General features: G+C 39.6%; 1 protein-coding gene across 1 annotated transcript in view; it reads right to left on the bottom strand.

The window, feature by feature from the left end:
* The window catches only part of SCRN1 (secernin 1), a 48,608-nt gene that overhangs the window by 13,542 nt on the left and 9,845 nt on the right, over nucleotides 1-25,221 (bottom strand). Inside the window, exons 2-3 of the mRNA XM_014937874.1 lie at nucleotides 18,127-18,286; nucleotides 4,459-4,640 (exon numbers count right to left, since the gene is read on the bottom strand). Of these exons, the coding sequence (XP_014793360.1) occupies nucleotides 4,459-4,640; nucleotides 18,127-18,285 (341 nt within the window). The 5' untranslated portion in view covers nucleotide 18,286. The remainder of the gene's footprint in view (nucleotides 1-4,458; nucleotides 4,641-18,126; nucleotides 18,287-25,221) is intronic.

The raw sequence follows: 25,221 nt of genomic DNA, 5'->3' as shown, positions 1-25,221 counted from the left end.
AACTTTTAATAATTTTCCTTCTGAGATGGTTATAGTCTAGCTTTTTCTATCAAAACTACAGCAGAGATTCAGGCTGAAGAAATATCTTTTAGATAATATTTTTTTTTGCAAATGTCTCCAATGTTACATTTACTTTAACAAAGGCCTAGGCTCTGCTTTTGTCTGGGTGCTCCTATCTGTCAGTCACAAGGGACAGCAAAAAAACAAATAAAACAAACAAAAAAACCCCCCTACACAACCACCACCCAGTTCATCTCCACAAACTGCAGGTCTTGCCAGTTATCTCAGCATCAGTGTCCTGGGTTACTGCAGCATAACCCCCCCACTAACACATTTCAGAGCACCCTTCAAGGCAAGCTGGAAGAAAAGTTTTAAGTCATTTCACCCCCAGATGAGAACTTAAATTATTTATTAAGAAAATTTCAGTGACTTAGAACAATCCACTGCCTCAGTACCTCCAACATGCTATCATAGCTTATTATAACCTTGTCAAAACAACATTATCTTAAGCTTTTCAACTTCACGTATCAGTTCCAGGTGCAGGCTTTTCAAATGAAGTAACTAACATACGTGATGATGACATTCTGCTTTATTGAGTTTTGATGTCTCTAGGGAAAGAAGTCGGTAAACAAATTAATACCATTTTAAAGAGCATTCTTGACTCCCTGCCAAGACTGGCATCTCTGTGTGGCTCTGAAAAAGTGATTGCACCAGTGAATTAAAAGAACAAAGAAATAATACAAACACATAGGGATTAAAAATTAAGACAACAACGCAAAAGTAAGGGTGTATTTTACAGGTTTCTTCATGTTCTTCATCTTTTGTATGATAACATTGTCCTGTTCTAACTGCATCAGCATAAGTAAAACAGTACACCATCTCTTCATGTGAATGTACTTCCTTAAGTAAAGAGATGCTTTATAGAGGCAACTGTGCCTCAAAACCAAAACTTCACTGCACTAGGATATCTGAAAAAAATCCTGATAAAGTAACCAGTGCAGCAATACTGGTGCAGCTTTCCAAGACCAGCTTTTGAAAATCCCTAGATCAGAAAAGAAGCATTTCCTCGGAATTTGTGCTGGAACCTGTTTTCTCACAATTTTTCTGTCTGTTGTGACTAGGTTCATATTCTTCCTTTAGATAAACTAGGACAGAGACAAGCCTGGGTGGAGCAGGATCAACTTCTACGCCTCAAGTCAATCACATAAACTTTATTCATATCTTAAGAATAATTCGTATGTTCTGATATGCTATGATACATTATCAAGCCACAAATCTGTAAATATCTGTCTTAATCCTCAGATACAGCAGTATACTACAGTATTCTAGGTGTATATATATACAGAGACAGTACACTGTAACTATTCTATGGTGTACTAGCATACTTACAATATACTAGGTAACACAGTTTTCAGTCATTAAGCCAGCAGCCAGTTACTAAACAAGCTGAAAACTTCGTGAAAGACATCTTTACTTACGTTCATCATGATCTTTATTGAAAAAAATGCTTTGTCTATGAGGTTGTGGGATTAATTTTCAATTTCCTATTTCAACAACAAAACACATTTACTTCAGAATGATACTACCCCTGCTGAAAGATACTTCTGGCCTGTTTAATGCCACGTGCTCTCACAACACCCAACAACAGCCTTTGCCCATGTTGGCTGGATTTTAAATCCTAACTGAAAAGTGAAAATTCCAGATGAGCTCAAGGAGAGAAGTCTCCCCTATGGAAAAAGAATAATCACTTTAAGAGAATGCAGAAGCAAACTCTTGCCCGAATGCTCAGGCTCCCCTAAAATTTGATTCTGCTACCTGGATGACAGTCCTGGGCTGATAACTCTTACACCTGCTCTGAAGAACATGTTTCAGAGTAAGAATCTTTTAGCTTCTTTTGCAAGCAGCTAGTCATATGTGCACACATAGAGTGTCAGTCTTCATCCTTCAGCTAAGATCTAACACAGAAGCAGAAGTCCAACATATACATAGGTGTGAGAAAAATTTGGCCAGCAGAGTTGTGCATCTCTTAATCAGGCTTAAAACACCTCCATTGTTTTGGTTTTTTTTTATTCCAATAAATCCTGAGCGATAGAATTAGTCTGTTCTGCAGATGGGTAAAAAGAGGCAGAGCTGGTGGCAGCTGCCTCGCTGCAGCCTGTATGATTGGTTATGTACTTGATGGCTCTCTATTCTATGAGGTGATCTAAAACAGATAAGCTTAATGCAACTGGCCAAGTCTTCACAGTAAGAGAAGGAATCACTTTGGCTGGAACAAGAGGCAGATGGCAGTCTGCAGCACATCTCTAGTTCTCCTTGCCTGAAGCAGGCTCTGCGTTTGAGCTACAGTCAATTTCTTTCACAGAGAAGAAAGAAGAGAGGGCTGGTAATATCTACAGGTGATGATCACTCCTAGTTTATGACCAGCTTTCCTTTATTTTGATACCTCCTCATTTGCTAGTGTGGGTAAATCTATCGCTACTGGATGACAGATATATATATATATTTGAATGTTCAACAGTATTTTGACACTGCAATAGCTGTGACCAAAATAAGCAGAGCTCTGCATCTAAACCAACAGTTTGTTAAAGTTTCAAAAGGATGGCAGTAGGAGGGGAAAGAAATAAAGGTGGAGCTTGAAGGTCACCTAACATGTCCCTTTCCTTGACAAAAAGAACTCTTGTGGTTTAACCCCAGCCAGCAAACAAGTACCACACAGCCACTCGCTCACTCCCCGCCCAGTGAGAGGGAGGAAAAAATCAGAAAAGTGAGAAAACTCATTGGCTTGAGATAAAGACAATTTAATAAGTAAAGCAAAAGCTATGCATACAAGCAAAGCACAAAACTAGAAATTCATTCTCTACTTCCCCTTGCCAGGCAGGTGTTCATCTGTCTCCAGGGAAGCAGGACTTCTTCACACTTAATGGTAACTCCAAATGCCCCTGCTTCCTCCTTCTTCCCACAGCTTTTAAGAAGCTATGTTTTCTTAAAAGAGCACCCAAGTCTATTCAGCCTCACTCGATGGAGATAAACTCACTAGTCCTCCCAGGTACAGCTTCTCCACAGATTCCTTCAGTAATACAGAGTTTAGAGAAAATACCAAAGAAAAATGTAACCCCAATGCCTTCCTGATTTTCTGATTGGTCAGATTCTATAGATCTCTGATGATATACCCCATTTCCACTGCATTCTCTTCAACTGGCTCATACTCCTCTTGATTTTTGGTAGCTAGAACCAGATACTGTATTTCCGCAGAGACATCGTTAGAGAACATTTACAATTACAGTTTCAGGCAGCTATACACCTAACAACAATTTCTTCTAACTCATGCTCCCCAGCCTGCTTGGGAGAACACCTTCTAAGGTTTTAATGCCCTCTTAAAAGTCAAGATATCTATTTTCTGTCCTCTATCCATAACGTTTGTTAACTCATGACAGGAATAAAGTAGAATGGTTTGAAAGGATTTTTCTTGACTAACAGTTATTATCGCACATTTATCAACTCCTTGATACTTAAGTGGGTTTTTTCCCCTTCAGGAGCTGAGGTTAAGCTGGTCTATAACCACAATTCTTTTTAACTCTATTAAGTATTGCCACAAAATTTAACCTTTTCCAATCATCCAGGACCTCGCCCATCTTTCACTAGTTCTCAAGAAAAATGAGAATTCCCCTGAAATTGGTGAATTCAGCCCACCGACTAATTATCCTAGGGCAAATTCCAGCAGGTCCACTGGGTCCAACATTGATTCTCTTTAATAAGCAGTTGCTGTCCTGTTCCATCTTTAACTACATCAAGTCCATTTGCTCCCTTTCTCTTTGTAACAAGTTTGCACCTCGTTCCCACGTTCTTTTCCTTTCAGCTTTCTTCCCCCACCCAACTCTCCTTTAAATTCTCTTCACTGCAAGATCAGCATGCAGTTGAGGCTTATAGCGCAGCACAAGCCCTTTAGGCAGACAGCCTTAAATGAACAGACTTACAGGAGTTTGTTTGCCAGCATTTAAATAAGTGCGATGGTTTGCACTGGTATGCATGGGCTGAAGCGAGGCATAGTAGTTTGTTTATGCCTACAGTTGGCTATAAGCCCAGGATAAGCTTTTTAGGTCAGAGTAGGCTGTTGTAAAGCGGGGGAGAAGGAAGGACACACCAGCAATCTGATGTTACAAATTAGTTAGCAGTTCCTGACTAACAATGTAATCACATCTCATCCTGTCAGAACAGCCACTGCAAGGCTGTTGGGTAGGTAGAGAAGGTAGGTTTAGGGAACCCACATCAGACTGGTACAGACTTGGTAGGCAAATTCAGATTCAGAGTGCTAACTCATCTGTGTCTGGAGCTCTGCCTAGACAGGTCAGCTGCTAATATTGTTTTTAAATCTCCTAATGCCAATACCACAAAGTTGTATTATCATCATCTAAACCTTTGGTGTTTGAAAGGCTGGTCACAGCTCGGCAAGCCACCCACCTGACAAGATCCATTCCAAGCAAGGCTTCAGATTCAGAAGCTGGTTCTCTGGTCACGACGGCTTCATTAGCTACACAGACTCCATGCTCATTAGCACCCATTTCTGCTCCCCAAAGCCAAGATGGTCTGCTCAGCACAACAGCATGGGTCTTCGGCACCTGCTCAATCTCAATATACGTGCACTGAGGAGAAAGCAGGAAGAGAAAAAGCAAAACAATTGCAAGCATTTTATCTAATGCTGTGACTGAAGTAACACAAGAGTTCAATGTATAGACAGAGCACATTATTTTAAAAAAATCCATGTCTTGTGTATAAGCGGGGAATTTTTTTAAACAATATTTAACTGTCACATTTGTACCTTTACATCCTTATATTGCAAAATTCTGGGAAAATACGTCTCTCTTGATCATTGCTTCAAAGAGTCAAGCAGAAGCCAAGTGCTAGAATCAGTGGAGAGCAGCAGTAGACAGGCTGTACTGTTACAGTAAAGAATCACAGATCATTTTTGTACATAGTATCAACATCAAACCATCCTACCATCTCAGCTAAGCACAAGCTCCAGCACTTTATTGTAACAATGATAACTGGACAAAGTACATTAGAAGGCTTCCCCCTCATCCTTGCTGCCTCCCCCAGGACTAAGGCTGCTCGTAGAAAGAAAAGAAAAAATAAAAATCAAGACTCAAAAAGATTCAGTGGAATTCTTTCATAAACAGTCACACAAAATAAAACAGAGGGATTATTTCTGCTTAAAACTGATATTTCCTCTATTTTAAATGACCTACTGTAATTAGAGGTCTGTGTCTGCATTCTGACAAGTCAGATACACAGAGGAAGGCTGCAGAGAAGTTATTCAAAACACAAGGAAGAAAGAAGTTATATGTTATCTGTCAAATATATTTACTCTTCCCTTGTTCTAGGGCTTAAAACCAAGCACTGTTTTCCCAGACAGCATAGAAGAGAGCTTGATCCATCATTAGATCATTGGCTTGTACAAGCCAAAGGATTGGGCTTTACATTTTACTACTGAGGTCACATTAAGTTCTTTGAGGACTAAACTCCACAGAATTTTCTTGTGAGGAAACTGAATCTGTCTGTGGTATTTATGAGACAGCTCTTAGTGTCCAGCATTCCTGTCTTAACATCTTCCTTGCAGGGAGTAATCTGCAACATTTTTCTCAAGGTCAGACATATCAAAGTGAGCAGGATGAGCAACATGGACTTGTGGACCAGAAGTTGTTTGCCATGAAAATAAATGCTATGTCTACATTAAACTTAAAGCCAAAGGAATCAGTCCAAGATTAATAGCAGTGAGAAGGTATTTTTTTTCTGACCTGTCTTTCTCCCCCTCTAAGGATTTGTTGACCTAAACCACAACAGGATTACACAGCATGACCATCTTTAGCTTTCCAGTCTTGAGCAATGATTTTTACATTAACAGTTAGTCTTGCATGCAATTAAAATATATTACAGACAATCTTTAATCAGAAATGGCATTTTCAGAGTCCTTAACTCTGACCATGCAAGGACATAAGAAATGAGCTTGTCACCTTCATTGAGAATTGGGTCTGAACAGGTCAAACTGTCATTTTCTATAAACCAGGCAAATTATAGGTGAAATAAGAGAATGATTTCTCAAAGAGGTCATATGATTAAAAAAAAAAAAGGAGGGTCAGGGAACTCTTTTATTCTAAGGAGTTAAAAATACAGTAGGGTTATGCTTCCTTTTTTCTTTCTGCTGTGCACTTAATTTTGGTTTTTGGCTTAGGCAGTAAGACCCCGGTAGGGACTCATCTGCTGTATTTGTTGGAGAAAATCCCAAATGTTTGACCAAATTGCTTATATACTAATACACTATGATTTCATAGAGGCAGATTCCTCATCTATTGATGAGGTAACATCTGGCACTGACCAGGAGCTAAGATCCAACTAATAAAAGCGCTTTATACTATTCACCATTTGTTTCATTTTATAACCAAGCCACGCCAGAGCAGACATTTCTTATCATTTCTCCATTTGAGCTGTCAGCAAGCAAATTTCATTTTTCACATTCTATGCAAATTTTTTTTTTAGAGCTTTAGGCGAGTGCTGTTTGGATAAGCACTGAATGCATGTGTGTGAGTGAACAGAGAGTAACTGTATTTCCTGGATATGCAAAGGAGGAGCTGCAGCAGCAGGAAAAGGAGTTGGACCAAGCACCTTCCCACACCACATGTGAAGACAGGACCAGAGCAGCTATCAGGAGACAGGTCTACAGACAGACAGACACCAACCCCTGCTCAGCCCAAGTCTTGGCTCCCTACATCTCACAGGTGGCCAGCTAGCTGGACTCATCCTGCAAAGCCACCCAGGACATGAACCTTCTCAATTCTGCAGCAGAAAGCAAAAACCTAGACGCAGTGCGGAGGAGACTTCAGTACTCCATAAGCCCCCACTTGCATAGCATTCTCTGGCTGAATAGCCCTATTAAATAAGCTTGCTTACACTGATGCTTTGATTTTCTAGAAGGAAAAATGATGAAAACACTCTGAAAAGTGACAGTTAGGCTAAAAAAAAATTGCTGAACGCCTTTTCTCTGCAGAACATATTCTGGCTATCCTTGCTACCAAATGCTTATTATCTGGGGCCTCATTCCAAAACCAAGCATTTCCAAAGCTGCTATTCATTATAAAGATTTTATTGTCAATGGTAGCAGTCAAGAAAGGAGAAAGAGAAAATTGTTTTCTCCTGCTTGAAGGATCCAGAGCATTCAGAAAAAATTGCTTTTGCTTTGTAACTATGTAATCAGAGGCCAGAAAACATACAGATGCCTCTCTACGTACCTCAGAATACAGCTGTCACCCTCTATATTGCTGCTTTACCTTCCCCAGCCCAACAACAAGTGAACACAGACCATATTTTCATGTTATTTTCAGCTTCCATACAATAACTCACGTACGTAGACAATGTTCAAGCCTTATATATATATAAATTGCCTTAGAAGACCTAAATAACAGAAAACCATTCCAATCTGACAGTAGCTGACAGGCCTTGTAAAACTACCATCGACTTGATTCCTGTTCAGCAATCCTTTACCATGGTTACTGACAATGATGAAAAAGGCTTGATGAGATTTTTACCTTCCCATTAGAATTATTTACTCCAGTAAGCAGGAAAGTAGGCACTCAATAGGACTGATGTATTAAGGCAGGCATTTTGTTCATATTTATTAATAATAGGTATGAGCATCTCAAAAAACTAGAGTCCAGATGTGACAATAGATTATTAATTTTAAACATAAACCTCTCACTCTTCATAACTCCACCACTACCCTTACAGTAATGTCAGACAAATTGTTTCCAGATAAAAGAATATCTTCATTCAGGAAACAGAGGACTTGGTTATCCAGCTGCAGCTTTAACACATCAATCGTAAAGGTCGTTCAACTAAAGGCAGTCACTGGATTTGCAACTCAGCAAACTATCACTACCTCTTTGTGGCCAGTCTGGTCCAAAACATAACATCCACAGAAATCAGAACATACGCTTGTAACAGCCCAGACACAGAAGGAAATAGCGGGAGAAAGACAACACTATCCACCAAAAAACCTCATTGGCCATGAGATCTCTAGAAATGGGAGTTCAGATGATGACAAGATTTCAAAACCAAGCACAAACCATAACCTCCCTGTCCCCTCTCCAGCACCCCACTGATCTGGCAAATCCCTCCAGCACAACAGCAAAGCAGCCTGTTCTACTGAGAACCGTGCCAAACTAGGCAATGACAAATAAAATAGACAGAAGGTACTACTGTGATTCTGCTTGCTACCCACTCTGTCTTTAAAATTCCTGAAGCATCCGGCCTCAGCATTTTCTAACACTAACATTCTTCTTTGAGTATGAATGCTAAAAACAGAAGAATACTGACACATTTGGTGGCAAAGGCTGTGCATGAGTGGTGTCAGGCTCCATTGATTTGCTAGAACTCCAGCCCTGAAAGCAGCATAACTGGCACCATGCCCTGTGACAGTAAATTCCCACTGGGAAATATAAAAGTAAAGAACAGAGACTTCACACACAAGAGATGCAGCCAACAACTTTAAAGAGAATTAAGCAGGCTGGAAACTAATGATGTTTCTTTTATTTTACTTCAGTATCAAGAAAAGAATCTTATCAAGGCAGTTCTAAGTATAGTACAAGGCACAAATGTACCTCCCACCCTAGCTAGGGCATGCAGATATGTTGGAGGTATTCCAAAACCAGACATGACTGTCATAAGGACAAGAGATTTCTTTTTTCATTAATGAAAAGAAACTATTGTGCAGCCTCTACTGTACTCAGGCTGCAGAAGCCTGATTCCTAGCACTGTCAGTCAGGTCATTATGAAACATCAATGAAATCACATAGGCTTTGGCCCTGGATAACAAAGGCAATAGTCAGGGAATGCTTTAGAAAAGAATTGTCTACAAAGAAGGGCCATAAGATTCTAGATTACAGAAGAGATTCCCCAACACCACCCCCTCATCAGATACAGGCTCTAACTTGGCATTAACTCTTCGCTTAATTACTTCAAGCACTGCTGTACCATAGCACTTATTTGGAAGTAGGCAAAATATCTGTACTATTGCAGTAACTCAAGAAGTTGCACCATGGCTGCTATTAAGCCCTTCCAAAAGAGGGATGGCAAAAATGTGAGGCAGTCTCGCAGTGTGCTGTCTTTGTGGCCATCAAGACTGACAGCCTAGTTGGAACTGTCTAGAAAGGTGATTCCACGGGTGACATGGGCTACCTAGGCCCTCCCATCATGGTGAAGTGGAGGACTGGAAAGGGAGAACACGGTTGTTCAAAAAAGCCCTGCAGACCATCTCCTGTGGATGTGCCTAATAGAATGTGTTTTACAGAAGATTTGTTTGCTGCTTATTTACAGGAACAAATGCTCAAAGGAGTGGGAATAACCAATCTCTGAAAAGAGAAATATGCAAGCAGAAGCACACAATCCAGAAAATGTGGCTAGCTGATGCTGTTACCACTGCCTCCTTATGCCCTAAGCATGGAGTGGAAGACACCTGGATGACTTCACAAAACCCATTAAGCACAGCGATGACATCTTCTACTAGCAGCAGAACTAGTTGTGCCACAGCAGAGGGGAGAGCTGTACACGAGGATAAATCTAGCCCAGGTACATCTCAAGTACTCAGCCTTAGTTCTAGCAGACACATAGTCAAAGCAGAACGGTGAACAGTAGCAGGATGAATCTTCAGGCAGCTGGCTTTCAAAAACACATGCTATGCTAGTGCTTGTATCTTCATGTTGTAGCCAGACAGAAACACCAGCAGCATTTATTAAGTGTACAAATACAGAACAGAACCAATTTCCGCCACAGTAGAGTGCCTCTTCCTTCTTCATATTAAGAACAGTTTTTTCCCTTTTTATGAAGGCCCTAGTACACTTTACATAAGCTTCTGCATCTGTGTATTTTTCCTAGCTGTTTCTATTCATTTCAACCAAAATCTGTAAAATTTGAATCTGTGTGCCTCTGACTGCTAGGAGTGTAATTTCTCTTGAAGACAAAGGAAGATAGATCTTATTCTAGGAAAGAATTAGAGAAGCTAGAAAAAGCAGAACAGTTCCCCTGTCAAAAAGCAGAACTGCACACCCTCTGCCAAGGCCAGACTCTATCAAGCCACCAAGGAGCCCCAGGCATGTGAGCCACAGAATGAAGATGTGCTTACCAAAATTAAATACAAAAGTCTTTAAACAAATAAAATATCACAAAGTGCAGCAAGGCACCCAAGGCTGAGAACACTCTGTGGAGATACTATATGTCAGAGTTTATTTAGCAGTCAAGAATTCACCTCATGTTTTTTAAGTTACAAATTTAGCAGTCTCCTGAGAGACGAGCAAAACTAAATCTGAAATATGGATGAAGCTTATTAATTTAATTTTTTTAAACTGTGAGAAACAGATTTCAAAGAAGTCACAAAAAGCCCATCACAGAGATATCCTCTGAACTCACAGATACCCTAGGACTGATTTCTTTTCTTGGCCACTTTGAAATACCTGCTCACACATCTGTTTTACCACAGGTAAGCAGTTTGAGTCAAGATGGGATAGTTGGCAGTTTTTTGCCCTATACAATTCCAGCACTCTCCCTCCTCTTCCTCTCTGTTCCAATAAAAAAATTAAAAAGATTTTAAAAAAAAAAAATTATTCAAACTAACCAATTTTGCTCTGGTAGCAGAAGGGAGCAAAGAAGCAGCACTCCTACAGTTAAAACATAGGCTTTGAGAGGGCAGAAACACACAAGAGATTATGGCTTCTACCTCTGCACTGCTGCTGCCTCGTGCATTGTGTTACAAAGCAAAGTCAAGCACATTAAAGGCCAGTGGACTGCAATGGAGCAGAAGAGAGAAAAAGCTCACATTAGCCAAGCAACAGACTCTGCTGAAGGCAGCAACCACTTTCTCTCTTTTATTAGTTGCTGTCTGACTGCACAGTGCCTCTCCTCTATCTCTGTGTGAAGTCTAGAGGTTAGCTTAAACAAGGTGGCTTGAGGTAAGCTGTCTGACTGTGCGTGCCATGAGACAGGCTGCTCGCATACCCAGTTATCAGGTCTCAGTTGAGAGGCAGCTTCCTAAACTATTGCTGAACTGTAAGCTTTTAGACTACAACATTTTCAATCTACATAGAGTAAATGAAAAGTTTCATCACAGGCACAAACACTGCTGTGTTTCGTCACAGTTTCCTGCCAATCAACACTCACCTATGGAGGTATCATAGAGGGGGTACCCATGTTCAAGCTCACAGCTGCGGTAACATGACTGTAAGTGTGGCTCTGTCAAGCTAATCTGCAGAGTTCGCAAAGAGCAAACTCTCAGTAGATTCAGATGCTGCTTGGTTTCTGTTACCAGATTCTGGATATCTTACCCCCGGATATGATGCAAATAACCCAAACAGCTGCTATAAGAGGGAATTAAAGTATAGCAGGGCTAAACCACAGCGCTGGCATAATGCCTAGTGATAACATTACAAATACCAGAATTAAGACACCTCCAGGTAATAAGAAGCCAACTTTAATACAGTCAAAGTCTACTTTCCAAGCTTTATATCTATCTTGCAACACCAGACAGAAACCCCACAGCTTCAGGCGAATGTCTGCAGTGCTCAGACCAATGCAAAGCAAAAAAATCTTACTGCTCCTCTGAAAACTCAGATCAAGGGGAGGTAGGATGGTATCCTTTTAAAAAAATAATGTATGTTTTTATTTTAAAAAAGAGAGAAAGCAAAAACACAACTAAGGCACAACTCTGCCATCAAGTTTTAGAAAACACAAAATTCCTCCTACCCTACAGAGGGCTGGCTTTAAGCCCAGAAGAGTGTTTAATACCAACATATTAGAAAAAAAGTCCATATTCCACAATTTGATAGACTTTGTTGTGGCCATCCATTTCTATTTTCCCTTCCTCCACAAAAAATTGCATGCTATTAAGATAAAAGAGCTTCCACAGCTCTATATTGCTTCTTCATATTAAGAACAGTTTTTTCCCTTTTTATGAAGGCCCTAGTACACTTTACATAAGCTTCTGCATCTGTGTATTTTTCCTAGCTCTTTCTATTCATTTCAACCAAAATCTGTAAAATTTGAATCTGTGTGCCTCTGACTGCTAGGAGTGTAATTTCTCTTGAAGACAAAGGAAGATAGATCTTATTCTAGGAAAGAATTAGAGAAGCTAGAAAAAGCAGAACAGTTCCCCTGTCAAAAAGCAGAACTGCACACCCTCTGCCAAGGCCAGACTCTATCAAGCCACCAAGGAGCCCCAGGCATGTGAGCCACAGAATGAGGATGTGCTTACCAAAATTAAATACAAAAGTCTTTAAACAAATAAAATATCACAAAGTGCAGCAAGGCACCCAAGGCTGAGAACACTCTGTGGAGATACTATATGTCAGAGTTGATTTAGCAGTCAAGAATTCACCTCATGTTTTTTAAGTTACAAATCTAGCAGTCTCCTGGGAGACAAGCAAAACTAAACCTGAAATATGGATGAAGCTTATTAATTTAATTTTTTTAAACTGTGAGAAACAGATTTCAAAGAAGTCACAAAAAGCCCATCACAGAGACATCCTCTGAACTCACAGATACCCTAGGACTGATTTCTTTTCTTGGCCACTTTGAAATACCTGCTCACACATCTGTTTTACCACAGGTAAGCAGTTTGAGTCAAGATGGCATAGTTGGCAGTTTTTTGCCCCATACAATTCCAGCACTCTCCCTCCTCTTCCTCTCTGTTCCAATAAAAAAAATTAAAGAGATTTAAAAAAAATAATTCAAACTAACCAATTTTGCTTTGGTGGCAGAAGGGAGCAAAGAAGCAGCACTCCTACAGTTAAAACATAGGCTTTGAGAGGGCAGAAACACACAAGAGATTATGGCTTCTACCTCTGCACTGCTGCTGCCTCGTGCATTGTGTTACAAAGCAAAGTCAAGCACATTAAAGGCCAGTGGACTGCAATGGAGCAGAAGAGAGAAAAAGCTCACATTAGCCAAGCAACAGACTCTGCTGAAGGCAGCAACCACTTTCTCTCTTTTATTAGTTGCTGTCTGACTGCACAGTGCCTCTCCTCTGTCTCTGTGTGAAGTCTAGAGGTTAGCTTAAACAAGGTGGCTTGAGGTAAGCTGTCTGACTGTGCGTGCCATGAGACAGGCTGCTCGCATACCCAGTTATCAGGTCTCAGCTGAGAGGCAGCTTCCTAAACTATTGCTGAACTGTAAGCTTTTAGACTACAACATTTTCAATCTACATAGAGTAAATGAAAAGTTTCATCACAGGCACAAACACTGCTGTGTTTCATCACAGTTTCCTGCCAACCAACCCTCACCTATGGAGGTATCATAGAGGGGATGCCCAGGTTCAAGCTCACAGCTGCAGTAACATGACTGTAAGTGTGGCTCTGTCAAGCTAATCTGCAGAGTTCGCAAAGAGCAAACTCTCAGTAGATTCAGATGCTGCTTGGTTTCTGTTACCAGATTCTGGATATCTTACCCCCGGATATGATGCAAATAACCCAAACAGCTGCTATAAGAGGGAATTAAAGTATAGCAGGGCTAAACCACAGCGCTGGCATAATGCCTAGTGATTACATTACAAATACCAGAATTAAGACACCTCCAGGTAATAAGAAGCCAACTTTAATACAGTCAAAGTCTACTTTCCAAGCTTTATATCTATCTTGCAACACCAGACAGAAACCCCACAGCTTCAAGCGAGCTATGTCTGCAGTGCTCAGACCAATGCAAAGCAAAAAAATCTTACTGCTCCTCTGAAAACTCAGATCAAGGGGAGGTAGGATGGTATCCTTTTAAAAAAATAATGTATGTTTTTATTTTAAAAAAGAGAGAAAGCAAAAACACAACTAAGGCACAACTCTGCCATCAAGTTTTAGAAAACACAAAATTCCTCCTACCCCACAGAGGGCTGGCTTTAAGCCCAGAAGAGTGTTTAATACCAACATATTAGAAAAAAATTGCATATTCCACAATTTGATAGACTTTGTTGTGGCCATCCATTTCTATTTTCCCTTCCTCCACAAAAAATTGCATGCTATTAAGATAAAAGAGCTTCCACAGCTCTATATTGAAGCAAGCAACCATGACAATTTTCAAATAAAAGGTCAAATTAGCAGAAAGGAAGGTTGATCTTAAAAAAAAAAAAAAATCCACCCGGCAAATTCAGCTAACAAAAAGTCATCTGCCCGAGACTTCTTCAGGAGAAAGAAAACCACAACAAGCAGTAGGTTGCAAGAAAAAAAAAAAAAAGAAATCTAATCTGTAAAATCTGCCTTAAAAATAAGACAGAGGGGCTTCCATCTTAAAACTCATACAAGATGAATTTTCACTAACACGTGAAAAATTCTTAAAATCCACGTCTGGGGAAAAAAAGAAAGACAGAGGGGCTTCCATCTTAAAACTCATGCAATACGAATTTTCACTAACACATGAAAAATTCCACGTCCGGGGAAAAAAAGGACACACTTTTAGTAGAGAATTCAAAAAATAACCCTATTTATGCTGAAGGCGAGCAATATTTCACCTGTATGCATGAGTTTACTAGACTGACTACTGCAACAAGGAAAAGTGCTGAGCAGCATCTGCCACTGCAAAGTTACAATGCAAGACAAGAACAAACTTTTGAGAAAGTTGTCATGCACACACAGAGAACAGACCTTTATGAAAAGCCCCATTGTTCAGGGTCTTGGGAACCGGCTGACATGGAGGGAAGGAATTATGTTGATGAGTTAGCTACAGGGTTACTTGTCTGATAGATTGAGCCACAAAGATCAAGCTTAGAATGACTTGCAGTATTCACTGAATTCCCTTGCTCAAGGCTCTGCCACAAACCAGCTGACAGCTATACAGCACTGCCTGCCCAGTTTCTTTATGGCAATACTCTGGCTGAGCTACTGTGCCATTTTTGGTTACATTACGCGTTACCACATTTGCAAACATGAGCAGCACAGAACATAAATAGGATACAGACCTCCTTAGAGAGTCTTATAAAACAACTCGTGTTGTTAGTGTGTTGAAAACCACCTTTTAACACAAGTTCAGAATGTCGGTGACAGTCACAGAGAGGTAATCAAAATTTGACACATATCATATTACGTTACCTGCAAAGAAAATAATATAACGTATAGCAAGTCCACCATCGTTGCCCAGTGAAGGTAAAGGATCATCTATCTAACATAAGAAACCAGTGCAAAGGTACAATATGGAATGGAGAGAAAAGCTGTTTACTTGGTGGGGGAAAAAAAACAACAAAAAACCCCAACACTGGCATGAATAAGAGAGAAAATTTAAAGAGAGGCACAAAGGGTTACTGACTTATAAAAACAGTAGCAGGAAACTGGTCAACAACATTTTTCCATTTGCAAAATATCATACATTTAATTTTCTCAGACCTGTTCAGTTAGTTTTATAAAACACAAGGGAAAGAAAGCTGTAGAAAAAAAGTCCCACCCAATGATAACTGAACTATTGGCAATTTTCATGGGTTTTAAAGAACAAAGTAATAATTCTGAATATGTCAAAGGCTATATCTAGAAGCTTCAACATTCCTCTCCACACCCCCTATTAGCTAATTACTTCTGACAACTCAATAAGTTCGCCTAAAAGGTGGATATAGTGTTGCATGCCTGCTACTTACATGAAGTAGCTGAATTCAAGCCCTTCCCTAAAGCTTTTCTTAACTTTTAGAGGTACCACTAACAGAACTCAAGGAATTAAAATGTTTTGCACAAGCTGTGCCTATAGGAAAGTATGTATTTAAGAGGAGTAGTCTTAGACACATCCCTACAATAGGATAAATACATACATTTCACCTAATTAGCAAAAACTGAAGAGCTATCACAAAGAGTTAGAATGTTTGAAAATGCAATCTTCTTATTCACTAGTGTCCTTAAGTTCTTAAAACAGCAAAATCTAGAAGCAAATCTAGCAGCTTAAAACTTGGATTGGGGCTTTTATTGATTCAGTCAATCTTTCACAACTCCTACAGCAAAGGGAATTATTATTATACTTTTTTAAAAAGACCTTTGAAGTGGCCAGTTTTAAAAGAAAATTAAAAAAAAAAAACCAACAGAGAAAGTGTTAGTTCTAAAAAGAACTACTCTACAACATTGATATTTCCTAGACTTGTTTGATTGAACACAGTCTCTCCGAGGGCGGAAAAAACCCTTGAACTTTAAAGAAAAACTAACAACCAAATCTATGCTTAGGTCTGTTCAAAGGACAACATTTAAAGGACTGTGCAAAGCTACGAGACACCATTAAGACCCAAAAAACCAATTAAAATCAGTATCTTGTTTTAACCAGCTTACTCTAGTCAACATACCTATGAGGAAGAAAAAGACAACAATATTTAGTGCTGAGTGTGATGAAGATGCACTGATAAGCAATTGCTTGCACTACTCCCAGAGCAACTGAAGTTGTTTTTATTCTCTGCTGGGAGGAAACAGGAAGAATTTCAGTAAATATTTGGAACCTGTATGTTTCTGTACACCACTGTAATTGCAAAACCTCAGGCTAGTTAATGAAGAATTATGTAGTAGCATATTCTAGTAGAGGCCAAAGTACCCACAGGGCTTAAGCTCCTATTTAAAAAAAAAAAAAAAAAAAAGGCATTAGCCCACTCCAGTCCCTTGTCTAAAAGCACATCTTCACCACATTGCAACAAACTTTACCTTCATTTAAAAAAAAAAAATAAGAATCAACATTTAAGGGTAAGGCTTGCAGATACTGGTTAGCAGAATCAACCTCCAAACTGCAGTGTACTAGGCAAAGGGGTTGCACTCTCTGCTTCCAAAAGGACTGTAAAGAGAGTCCAGTTTATGACTGAATTCTATAAAGTGCATTAAACTGTTTAATCATGGGGTGGGGGAGGTATGATAACAGATTCTATATGGCTTAATTATACCTTTTTTGGCAAATTATTACAATATCATCAAACAATAAGATATGGGGCAAAGAGACCAAAAGAATTAAGTACTCTAACATTATATTCTTTACAAGTATTCTTCTTTAAGGACACAAACACTCCAGAGCAGCTTTCTGGAAGTTCTTCCACAATTAGAGAACTTTTTTTTCATTTGCAGTTCTATGAAGAGAAGCTTTAAAAAAATTCTCTGAAGTCTTATTCTTGTCTTATTGTCACACTTGTGTTCTGTATATTAGCCCAGGTCTACCGATACCACACTGCAATTAACAGCAGTTAGTGCTTTTGGACAGGGGGAGAGGACTTCTTTACATCCAAGATTAAACCATTTAATAACGCATGAGTTGTACTAGATGCTGGTAGCAACAGGAATCAAGAGAACATTAACTGTTAGAAAGAACAGCACCAAATCTTCTGAAATTTGGAAACTGTCCCACTTGAAAGACAGAATTAAAACTGGCACTGGCCTTAGGATCTCTTCTGGGGAAGCGACAATTACATCCATAAAGGATCCATAGGAATGAGAGACACCAGCCTGGTGCAGGACACCTGGTGTCCTCAGCCTTCTGCACAGCCACAGGGACAGGAGGAAGCTGAACGCAGGGAACCTCACAGCTCATGCTTTCCCAGTTGCCAACCAGAGCAAGAACGTGTGGACTCCTGACAGTGCAGATCAGGCTGCATGTATAAAAGTTATGTTTGTCTTACAAAGTTTATGCTTTTATTTTCCTTCTTTCACATTCCCTTATTAGAGCACAAGTTCCTTGAGATAGAGATTTCTGGCTACCAGTTTTACAATGTGCTTAGAGTAGTCAGGCCCCATTACAACTGTCAAAACACCACATGAATGAAAACAATTTATATGGCAAGTGACAAACTTTGAAAATTTCCTTCTAGATCCAGTTATTTTTCCCCTAAAAGGAAAAGGCAAGTGATAAGTTACACAGTGCAGGAATCTGAGATGTGAACAGTTCAGCCTTTCTGCTGGAGATAGTAGAGACCATAGATTTTTCCTCAACTAAACAAAAAAGTTACATTTTCAGTTTCACTCTCAGGACAAAAATCTTGTCTCCTCTCCACTCAAGAGGTTTCAGTGAAGAGAACAAGAACTCCGTAATCTGACACAAACACAAGACAACATCTATTTTTTTCCAATAATAGTAATTTCTCATAGTTTGAAGGTAACAATTCATCCTTACCTCAACTTTGCTTCCTGGATCATGAGTTGCGGCAGCAAAGTAGACCACCTCCTGTACTTCATCCCTGGGCCGTGCAGAGTTCTTGCCAAACACCACCAGCCCATCTTTAGAACATGGGGGAAAGGCTACAAAGCAGTAACTTGGGGGAGCTGCAGCCATCCTAGACAGGGAAGGAATAAACAAGCAGAGGCAGGGTTTGCTCAGCTCATAATTGCATGCATTAGAGAACTATTCAGTCTACCACTACTTCTTGTAGCTAAGAGACAAAGCATTCCCTCTATCTCTCAATTGACTGTGCAATGATAATGGAAGAACAGGTCAGCTCGGAGGAAGCTTATCTGGATTTAATAAAAAGAATTATAGTAATTTTCAGACGTCTTTCACCCAAGCTTTGTGAGGGCATAAAGAAGAGGAATAAAGGCAAGATGACTGTACCTTAATGAGCCTACTTAGTCCCCACAGAAAGAAAAGCGATATTCTGCACCAGAGCTGTTTGGGAACATATGACCTAGATGTATTCTGCTGACTCAGACAAGTGCAGAGACACAGAATAGTTTTAAATAATTTACTCTCTCTGCTCCCATGCAGTTTAAATTTTTTAAAAAGGAAAGAGAAAACATGTTTGAGGGATTTCTGAGGGAGGATAATGGTGTAACTAGAAACAGAACAAAGATATAGCACAATTATATCAAAAAACTGTCCATCAATTTAACTACTCAGATCAGAAAGACTGAGGCACTAACTGCACTTTATTTCCTCTGTGCTTTGTTTGCACTGCTGCTCTTGACTACAGTTAATTGATTGCAGTTTATTTGTTTATGCAGGCTAATGTAGAATATTCTTTAAAATGCTGATAGGATAGCACAAACATTTTAAGATTTTAAGTGTTTGCAATGACGATATATTAATAAAAAATGTAAACTATTTCAGGACTGTGACACTGCTGTAGCTGGTCTTGTGTACATTGCCATATCTGGCATTTTTTCCACCATTCGGGGCAACTTCTGGCACAAAAGAAAAAGGTGGGGGTTTTATTGCTTGTTAAAATAGTACTCAATACAGATGTGTGAGATTTCTTCATGGATTTTATTATTGCAGCAGAAATTCCAGCCCCAAAACGAACAAATATGTTCCTCTTCTTCCTCCACAATGTCCTGAACAAGTGAAAAATATCTGCACACATTTGGACTCCTTAGAAACAACTAATACAATCCAAAGTTCCCACCAAAAAAGCTTCTAATTTATTTGAAAGACAATTCCGGGGGTGGACATGTGTGCAAAGCTGGTTTTGATCAGTAAGTTGGACATCTTTCAAACCATTCAAATTTGACTTCTTATGGTTTTAAAGCAATACCATTTGAGCACACACTTCTCACAGAACACCATGCTTCCGATACTAAACCAAAGAAAGAATGCCTTCTGGATAAAGGCTATAATCCATAGAGTGGTAATTGTTTGTGAAGAAAACACTTAAGAGTTTGCCTATAGACTATGAACGGGTCACACTGACACTCAACCTTGCAAAAAAACTTCAAGAGAAGATGCGTGTTAAAGGTGTCCTCTACCAACACAATGTTGGGTGATGAATTGTCTAGGGAGCTCACACTTTTTAATTTAGGTAAGAATATGTACAAGAATAATCAGCCAGTTGAGTTGAAAATGCATCAGGAAACAAACCAACCCCTTTTTACAAGCAGAGGTTTGACCAGTGGGAAGGAACAAGCTACTATAAGCTGAAGTTCTTACATACCAGACATATTGCCAGGAAGGCGTCAAAAGACAGTAAGGAATGCTTCAGCACCGTGTCACTGAATGAATTGGAAGGTACGCAAGGCAGACTCTTTCATACCTCCAGACTGAGTAGGCAGGGAAAGGAATTAAAAACCTGTAGATATCTAATATTATACAGACTCCTGAAGTCCTCCTTGGAATAATGCAGGCTCATGTTGGGTGATGAATTGTCTAGGGAGCTCACACTTTTTAATTTAGGTAAGAATATGTACAAGAATAATCAGCCAGTTGAGTTGAAAATGCATCAGGAAACAAACCAACCCCTTTTTACAAGCAGAGGTTTGACCAGTGGGAAGGAACAAGCTACTATAAGCTGAAGTTCTTACATACCAGACATATTGCCAGGGAGGCGTCAAAAGACAGTAAGGAATGCTTCAGCACCGTGTCACTGAATGAATTGGAAGGTACGCAAGGCAGACTCTTTCATACCTCCAGACTGAGTAGGCAGGGAAAGGAATTAAAAACCTGTAGATATCTAATATTATACAGACTCCTGAAGTCCTCCTTGGAATAACGCAGGCTCATTTGTATTTGTAAGGGTTTTGATTTTTTTTCTTTTAAATATACCAACAGTTACTGAACCAAAACCAAATCGCCATTTGTATTTGTAAGGGTTTTGATTTTTTTCTTTTGAATATACCAACAGTTACTGAATCAAAACCAAAGTGTCATTTTGGTACCACTTTTGAATTATGAAAGTGTGAGTAAGCTGCTCTATAACTAGAGTTCACTTCAACACACACACTGTTCCATACAGGGGGGTATATAACAGTTAAACACTGCAAGCTGAACGTTAGAATCTTGTACTGAAAACATGATTGTTGTAAGAGTTGGCACTGGGATCTTAAATTAGGTTTCTAGAGAAGGGAGCTCACTAGCAGTATACTACAGCTTAAATCTCCTCAGTTTGCTAGGTAGCAGTTTTTCCTAGAACCTAATTTGGTCCATTTTAAACACGAGGATGGCAGTTTCTCAGATACACCCACAACCTGTGTTTGTTCACAACACTAGTGAACTTCACCTTCCTCCGTCATGTAACTAAAGCAGTCTGTTAGCAGCTACCTAAGCAGGACATTTTTACTTGCCTACTTCATTTTCCTTTTTCCTTAGTTCAACTTCAGGTTGTCCTCATTCTCCTTTTCACACATTTGCCCTCTCGCAAGATACCACCCTGATTCAATATCAAACAAGCATCTTTCATCAATGACATAGACAGTGGGATCGAGGGCACCCTCAGCAAGTTTGCAGAGGACACCAAGTTGACCAGTGTGATTGACACACCAGAGGGATGGGATGGCATCCAGAGGGACCTGGACAAGTGGGTCCACGGGATGGGATGGCATCCAGAGGGACCTGGACAAGCCTGATAAGTGGGTCCAGGTGAACCCCATGAGGTTCCACAAGGCCAAGTGCAGGGTCCTGCACCTGGGTCAGGGCAACTCCCAATATCAACACAGGCTGGGAGATGAAGGGATTGAGAGCAACCCTGCCACAAAGGACTTGTTGGTACTGATGGATGAGAAGCTCAACATGCTGCATCAATGTGCGCTCACAGCCCAGAAAGCCAACTGTATCCTAGGCTGCATCAAAATAAGTGTGGCCAGCAGGTTGAGGGAGGTGATTCTGCCCTTCTACTGCACTCTGGTGTGACCCCACCTGGAGTACTGCACCCAGCTCTGGAACCATCAGCACAGATAAGACATAGGACCTGTGGGAGTGGGTCCAAAAGAGGGTCACAAAAACTGGAGCACCTCCCACCTGGAGTACTGCACCCAGCTCTGGAACCGTCAGCACAGATAAGACATAGGACCTGCGGGAGTGGGTCCAAAAGAAGGTCACAAAAACTGGAGCACCTCTCCTATGAGGAAAGGCTGAGTTGGGGTTATTCAGCCTGGAGAAGAGAAGGCTTTGGGGAGACCTTCTTGAGGCCTTTCAGGACTTAAAGGGGGCTTATAAGAAAGACAGGGACAGACTTTTTAGCAGCACCTGTTGTGACAGGAGAAGGGGTAATGGTTTTTAACTAAAAAAAGGTAGATTTACAAAGAAAGACAGGGACAGACTTTTTAGCAGCACCTGTTGTGACAGGAGAAGGGGTAATGGTTTTAAACTAAAAAAAAGGTAGATTTGAGGGTGGTGAAACACTGGCACAGGTTGCCCAGAGAGGTGGTAGATGCCCTATTCCTAGAAACATTCAAGGTTAGGTTGGATTGGGCACTGAACAACCTGATCTAGTTGAAGATGTCCCTGCTCATTGCAGGAGGGGTTGGAATAAGAGACCTTTGGAGGTCCCATCTAACCCAAACTATTCAACGATTCTACCTTTCATCTGCTGGAGAAACAGAATATTGCTCCTTCACAGCACCTCTGGTAAATCAGGCTAATTTACAAAACCACCTACTGTTAATCTCTACTCTTGTTTCACAGATTATTTGTTCCTCAAACTAAATTCAATCCTGAAAATGTTGGAAGACACTGGGAATGACTGCAAATAGATCTCAAAGAACACCTTGTTGCCTATTCACAGCCATAGTTCTTTACCACAGAGCATGTTAACATACATGCCTGATTTTCTCAACAGATCATACCTCAGACCTACATTTTGGTGTAGACAGAGGTAAACACACACTGCATGTCAACAGGCCTAGTTTTGATTGCAGATCATTACATGAGAAAAGCACTAGAAATCAACAGAGCTGCACGTTATGCTATGCCACTACATAATAATTGCTGCAGTGTCAGGTAGTTAACAGGCATCACACTTGGGTGACCTAGAATCACGGTGGGCACAAATGTTGGAAAACCAATTCTGAGTGACACAACAACCTCAAGATAATATACTCCACTTGCTGTCTTTTTATTTGACAAAAACATACAACAGCAAGGATGCAATATTGCACGTGGTCATATTTTCCAGAGTCTTCTGATCACTATAGCACTTAGCTTAGCTTGTGTTCTGACACTATGAAACAGTTCTGTTTAACAAGTTCCTTTATCAAGATCTTCTCTCATTGTGATAAATCTCATTTAGAGACTGCCAAGCCAAATTAATTCTATGAATAAATCACCACTATTGTCAACGGTAAAACAGATGAGTTTCTAAGTACTTTGATGCAGAAATAAACAAGCAATGTCCACTGGGCAATGACTGGCTCCAAACATCACAAAGTAAAACAAGAGGTATGACAATTATCAGGGCTTTATAAACAAATCTGAACACCACTATACTTCTGAAATAGGTAACATGGAAGTGCTATTGCCTAGCATCACCTCAAGAAAACTAACCCATAAATTTTGATAGACATAAAATACTAATCTTCAGATTGAGAACATCAAACCTGGAACATTTCACTCTAGGGTATTTTCCATTTCACAGTATGAGGATCTTATAACTGCTAACATGTAAAAAGAAGAGTCACAAATTCTAATTAGAACAACTCACACTGTAAGTGTCATAATTTATCTACAATCAGACTTTTAGAGTGGTCAACAACGAATAAAATTTATATTTTTTAAGTCTGCACATAAAGGTTGTATCACGATCTGATGAAAGTTTCATTTAGTTGTCATTTTTCACTCATTAAAAAAGGATCAGACAAGTAATGCTGTTATAGCAACAGACATGGAGGACAGACTGCAGTATCCCATCCTCCTATCATGAACACACAACTGTCAGAGACTGAAGCCACACTCCCAGGAGAACAGGGATGGGAATACATTATTTAGTGCATTTTGTAGCCTTCTCCCTGACCCAGGATAACTGAAATAGCTCCATATCCTCAACAAAGCACTCTGAGCTTCACAAGTCAGAGGCCAAACTGGAGAAAGAAAGATTTTCGTACTAACTTGCTCAAGACTTTTTTGAGGTTTTTTTTCCAGAATACCACTGTGTATTGCTTCTCTGAAAGCTGCAATTTGGTACTGAAATAATCTTTTATAAACTTAAAAAAATTGACTGCTACAATAAAATTACTTTGCAGAAAAATAACTTTATCCTCTCACAGTAAATAGATATCAACTCTTTTAAAGCCAGCTAGTTCTCCTTGTTTGCCAAAGTACCCTGAAGACATTAAGCACAAAGTAATTACTAGTTTTACAAAGTTACAAATTATGTGCAGACTGGCTTGCCAACAGTAGCTTTCATGGTTCCAAAGTATTATTTATTAAAAAAAAAATACCAAAAATAAAAATTCAATATTATGAACTATTATGTTTTGAAGCTCTCCTAATAACTTATTGTTCAAGCAATTCTAAAGCTTATTTCTAAAGCAGTAAAACTGCTTTTGCCAACAGCAAGTTCTTTTCTCTGTCTTTTCTTTCAATTGGAAAACAAAACAATAGGCTTATAATGAAAGTGCAGCACTCGCTAGGAAGCACTGGGCAATAAAAAGGATTAGTGTGAGAAAACCGGGTCAAAAAAAGGGTCTGTCTCAAAATTTAACTCATGCTTATTGAACTGAACCAATATTTGCTCTTCACACTTTAATTGCTGATAACTTAATTCCCTGCAATTTTATCTCATTAAAAGCTAAAGATATCTCTAAAGTCACATATAATAACCACTAAGATTTACATCAAATAAAAAAATTCTGAAGACAAATTCCTACTCCTTTACTGACATTTAGGACACATTAAGTGGTGCAGATATACAAACAGTTCTGCCCTTAATACATTACGCAAAATTTTTTATTTCTACACCAATACATTCTCTGGCCTAAAAATTTAATGATACCTAGTTACCATCATGTAGAGCAATATCAGACCAGTAAAAGATATTACATGAGAAGTCAGCTACCATCATTACAGCTCCTCTTCACAAGAACTCAAAACAGCGCTCAAGTAGATAATAAAGAAGAAAAGTTCAGTGAGACCAAGCAGTCATCACTTACACCGGAAAAGCATCCACCTCATGTCAGTATGAGTAGAATTTAACTGTAAAGTTTGCCTTGCGTTGATATGATTTGACTCACAAGCTTGCAAAGTTTCAGCTTGATCAAGCCAAACCTTCACCTAGGAGCATAATTGCTGCATTCATTACTCAGCATAGCTATGATAACAAGTCTTCCAGCATGGATGGAACCACAGACATCACACTTTCAATCAGCGTAGCGAGGCTGCATGGATACATCATACAAACTCATCTTTCAAACATTTTGTAAGTTTATCTTCAAGAGTTTCGTTGGTGTGACTGTCCAGCTTTCTGAAGAACAGACATAACAGAAGTGTTGTACAGGCTGAAGTCTAAACCTTCCCTAGCCCCCAGTTTTTCAAGGGTGGGAGGGTTAACGCTAGGGTTTCATCTTAGAC

Source organism: Calidris pugnax, unplaced genomic scaffold (genome assembly GCF_001431845.1).
Source record: "Calidris pugnax isolate Ruff unplaced genomic scaffold, ASM143184v1 scaffold11, whole genome shotgun sequence".
Taxonomy (NCBI): Eukaryota; Metazoa; Chordata; class Aves; order Charadriiformes; family Scolopacidae; genus Calidris; species Calidris pugnax.
The sequence above is the reverse complement of the archived record's forward strand: the minus strand, read 5'-3'. Positions and strand labels throughout refer to the sequence as shown.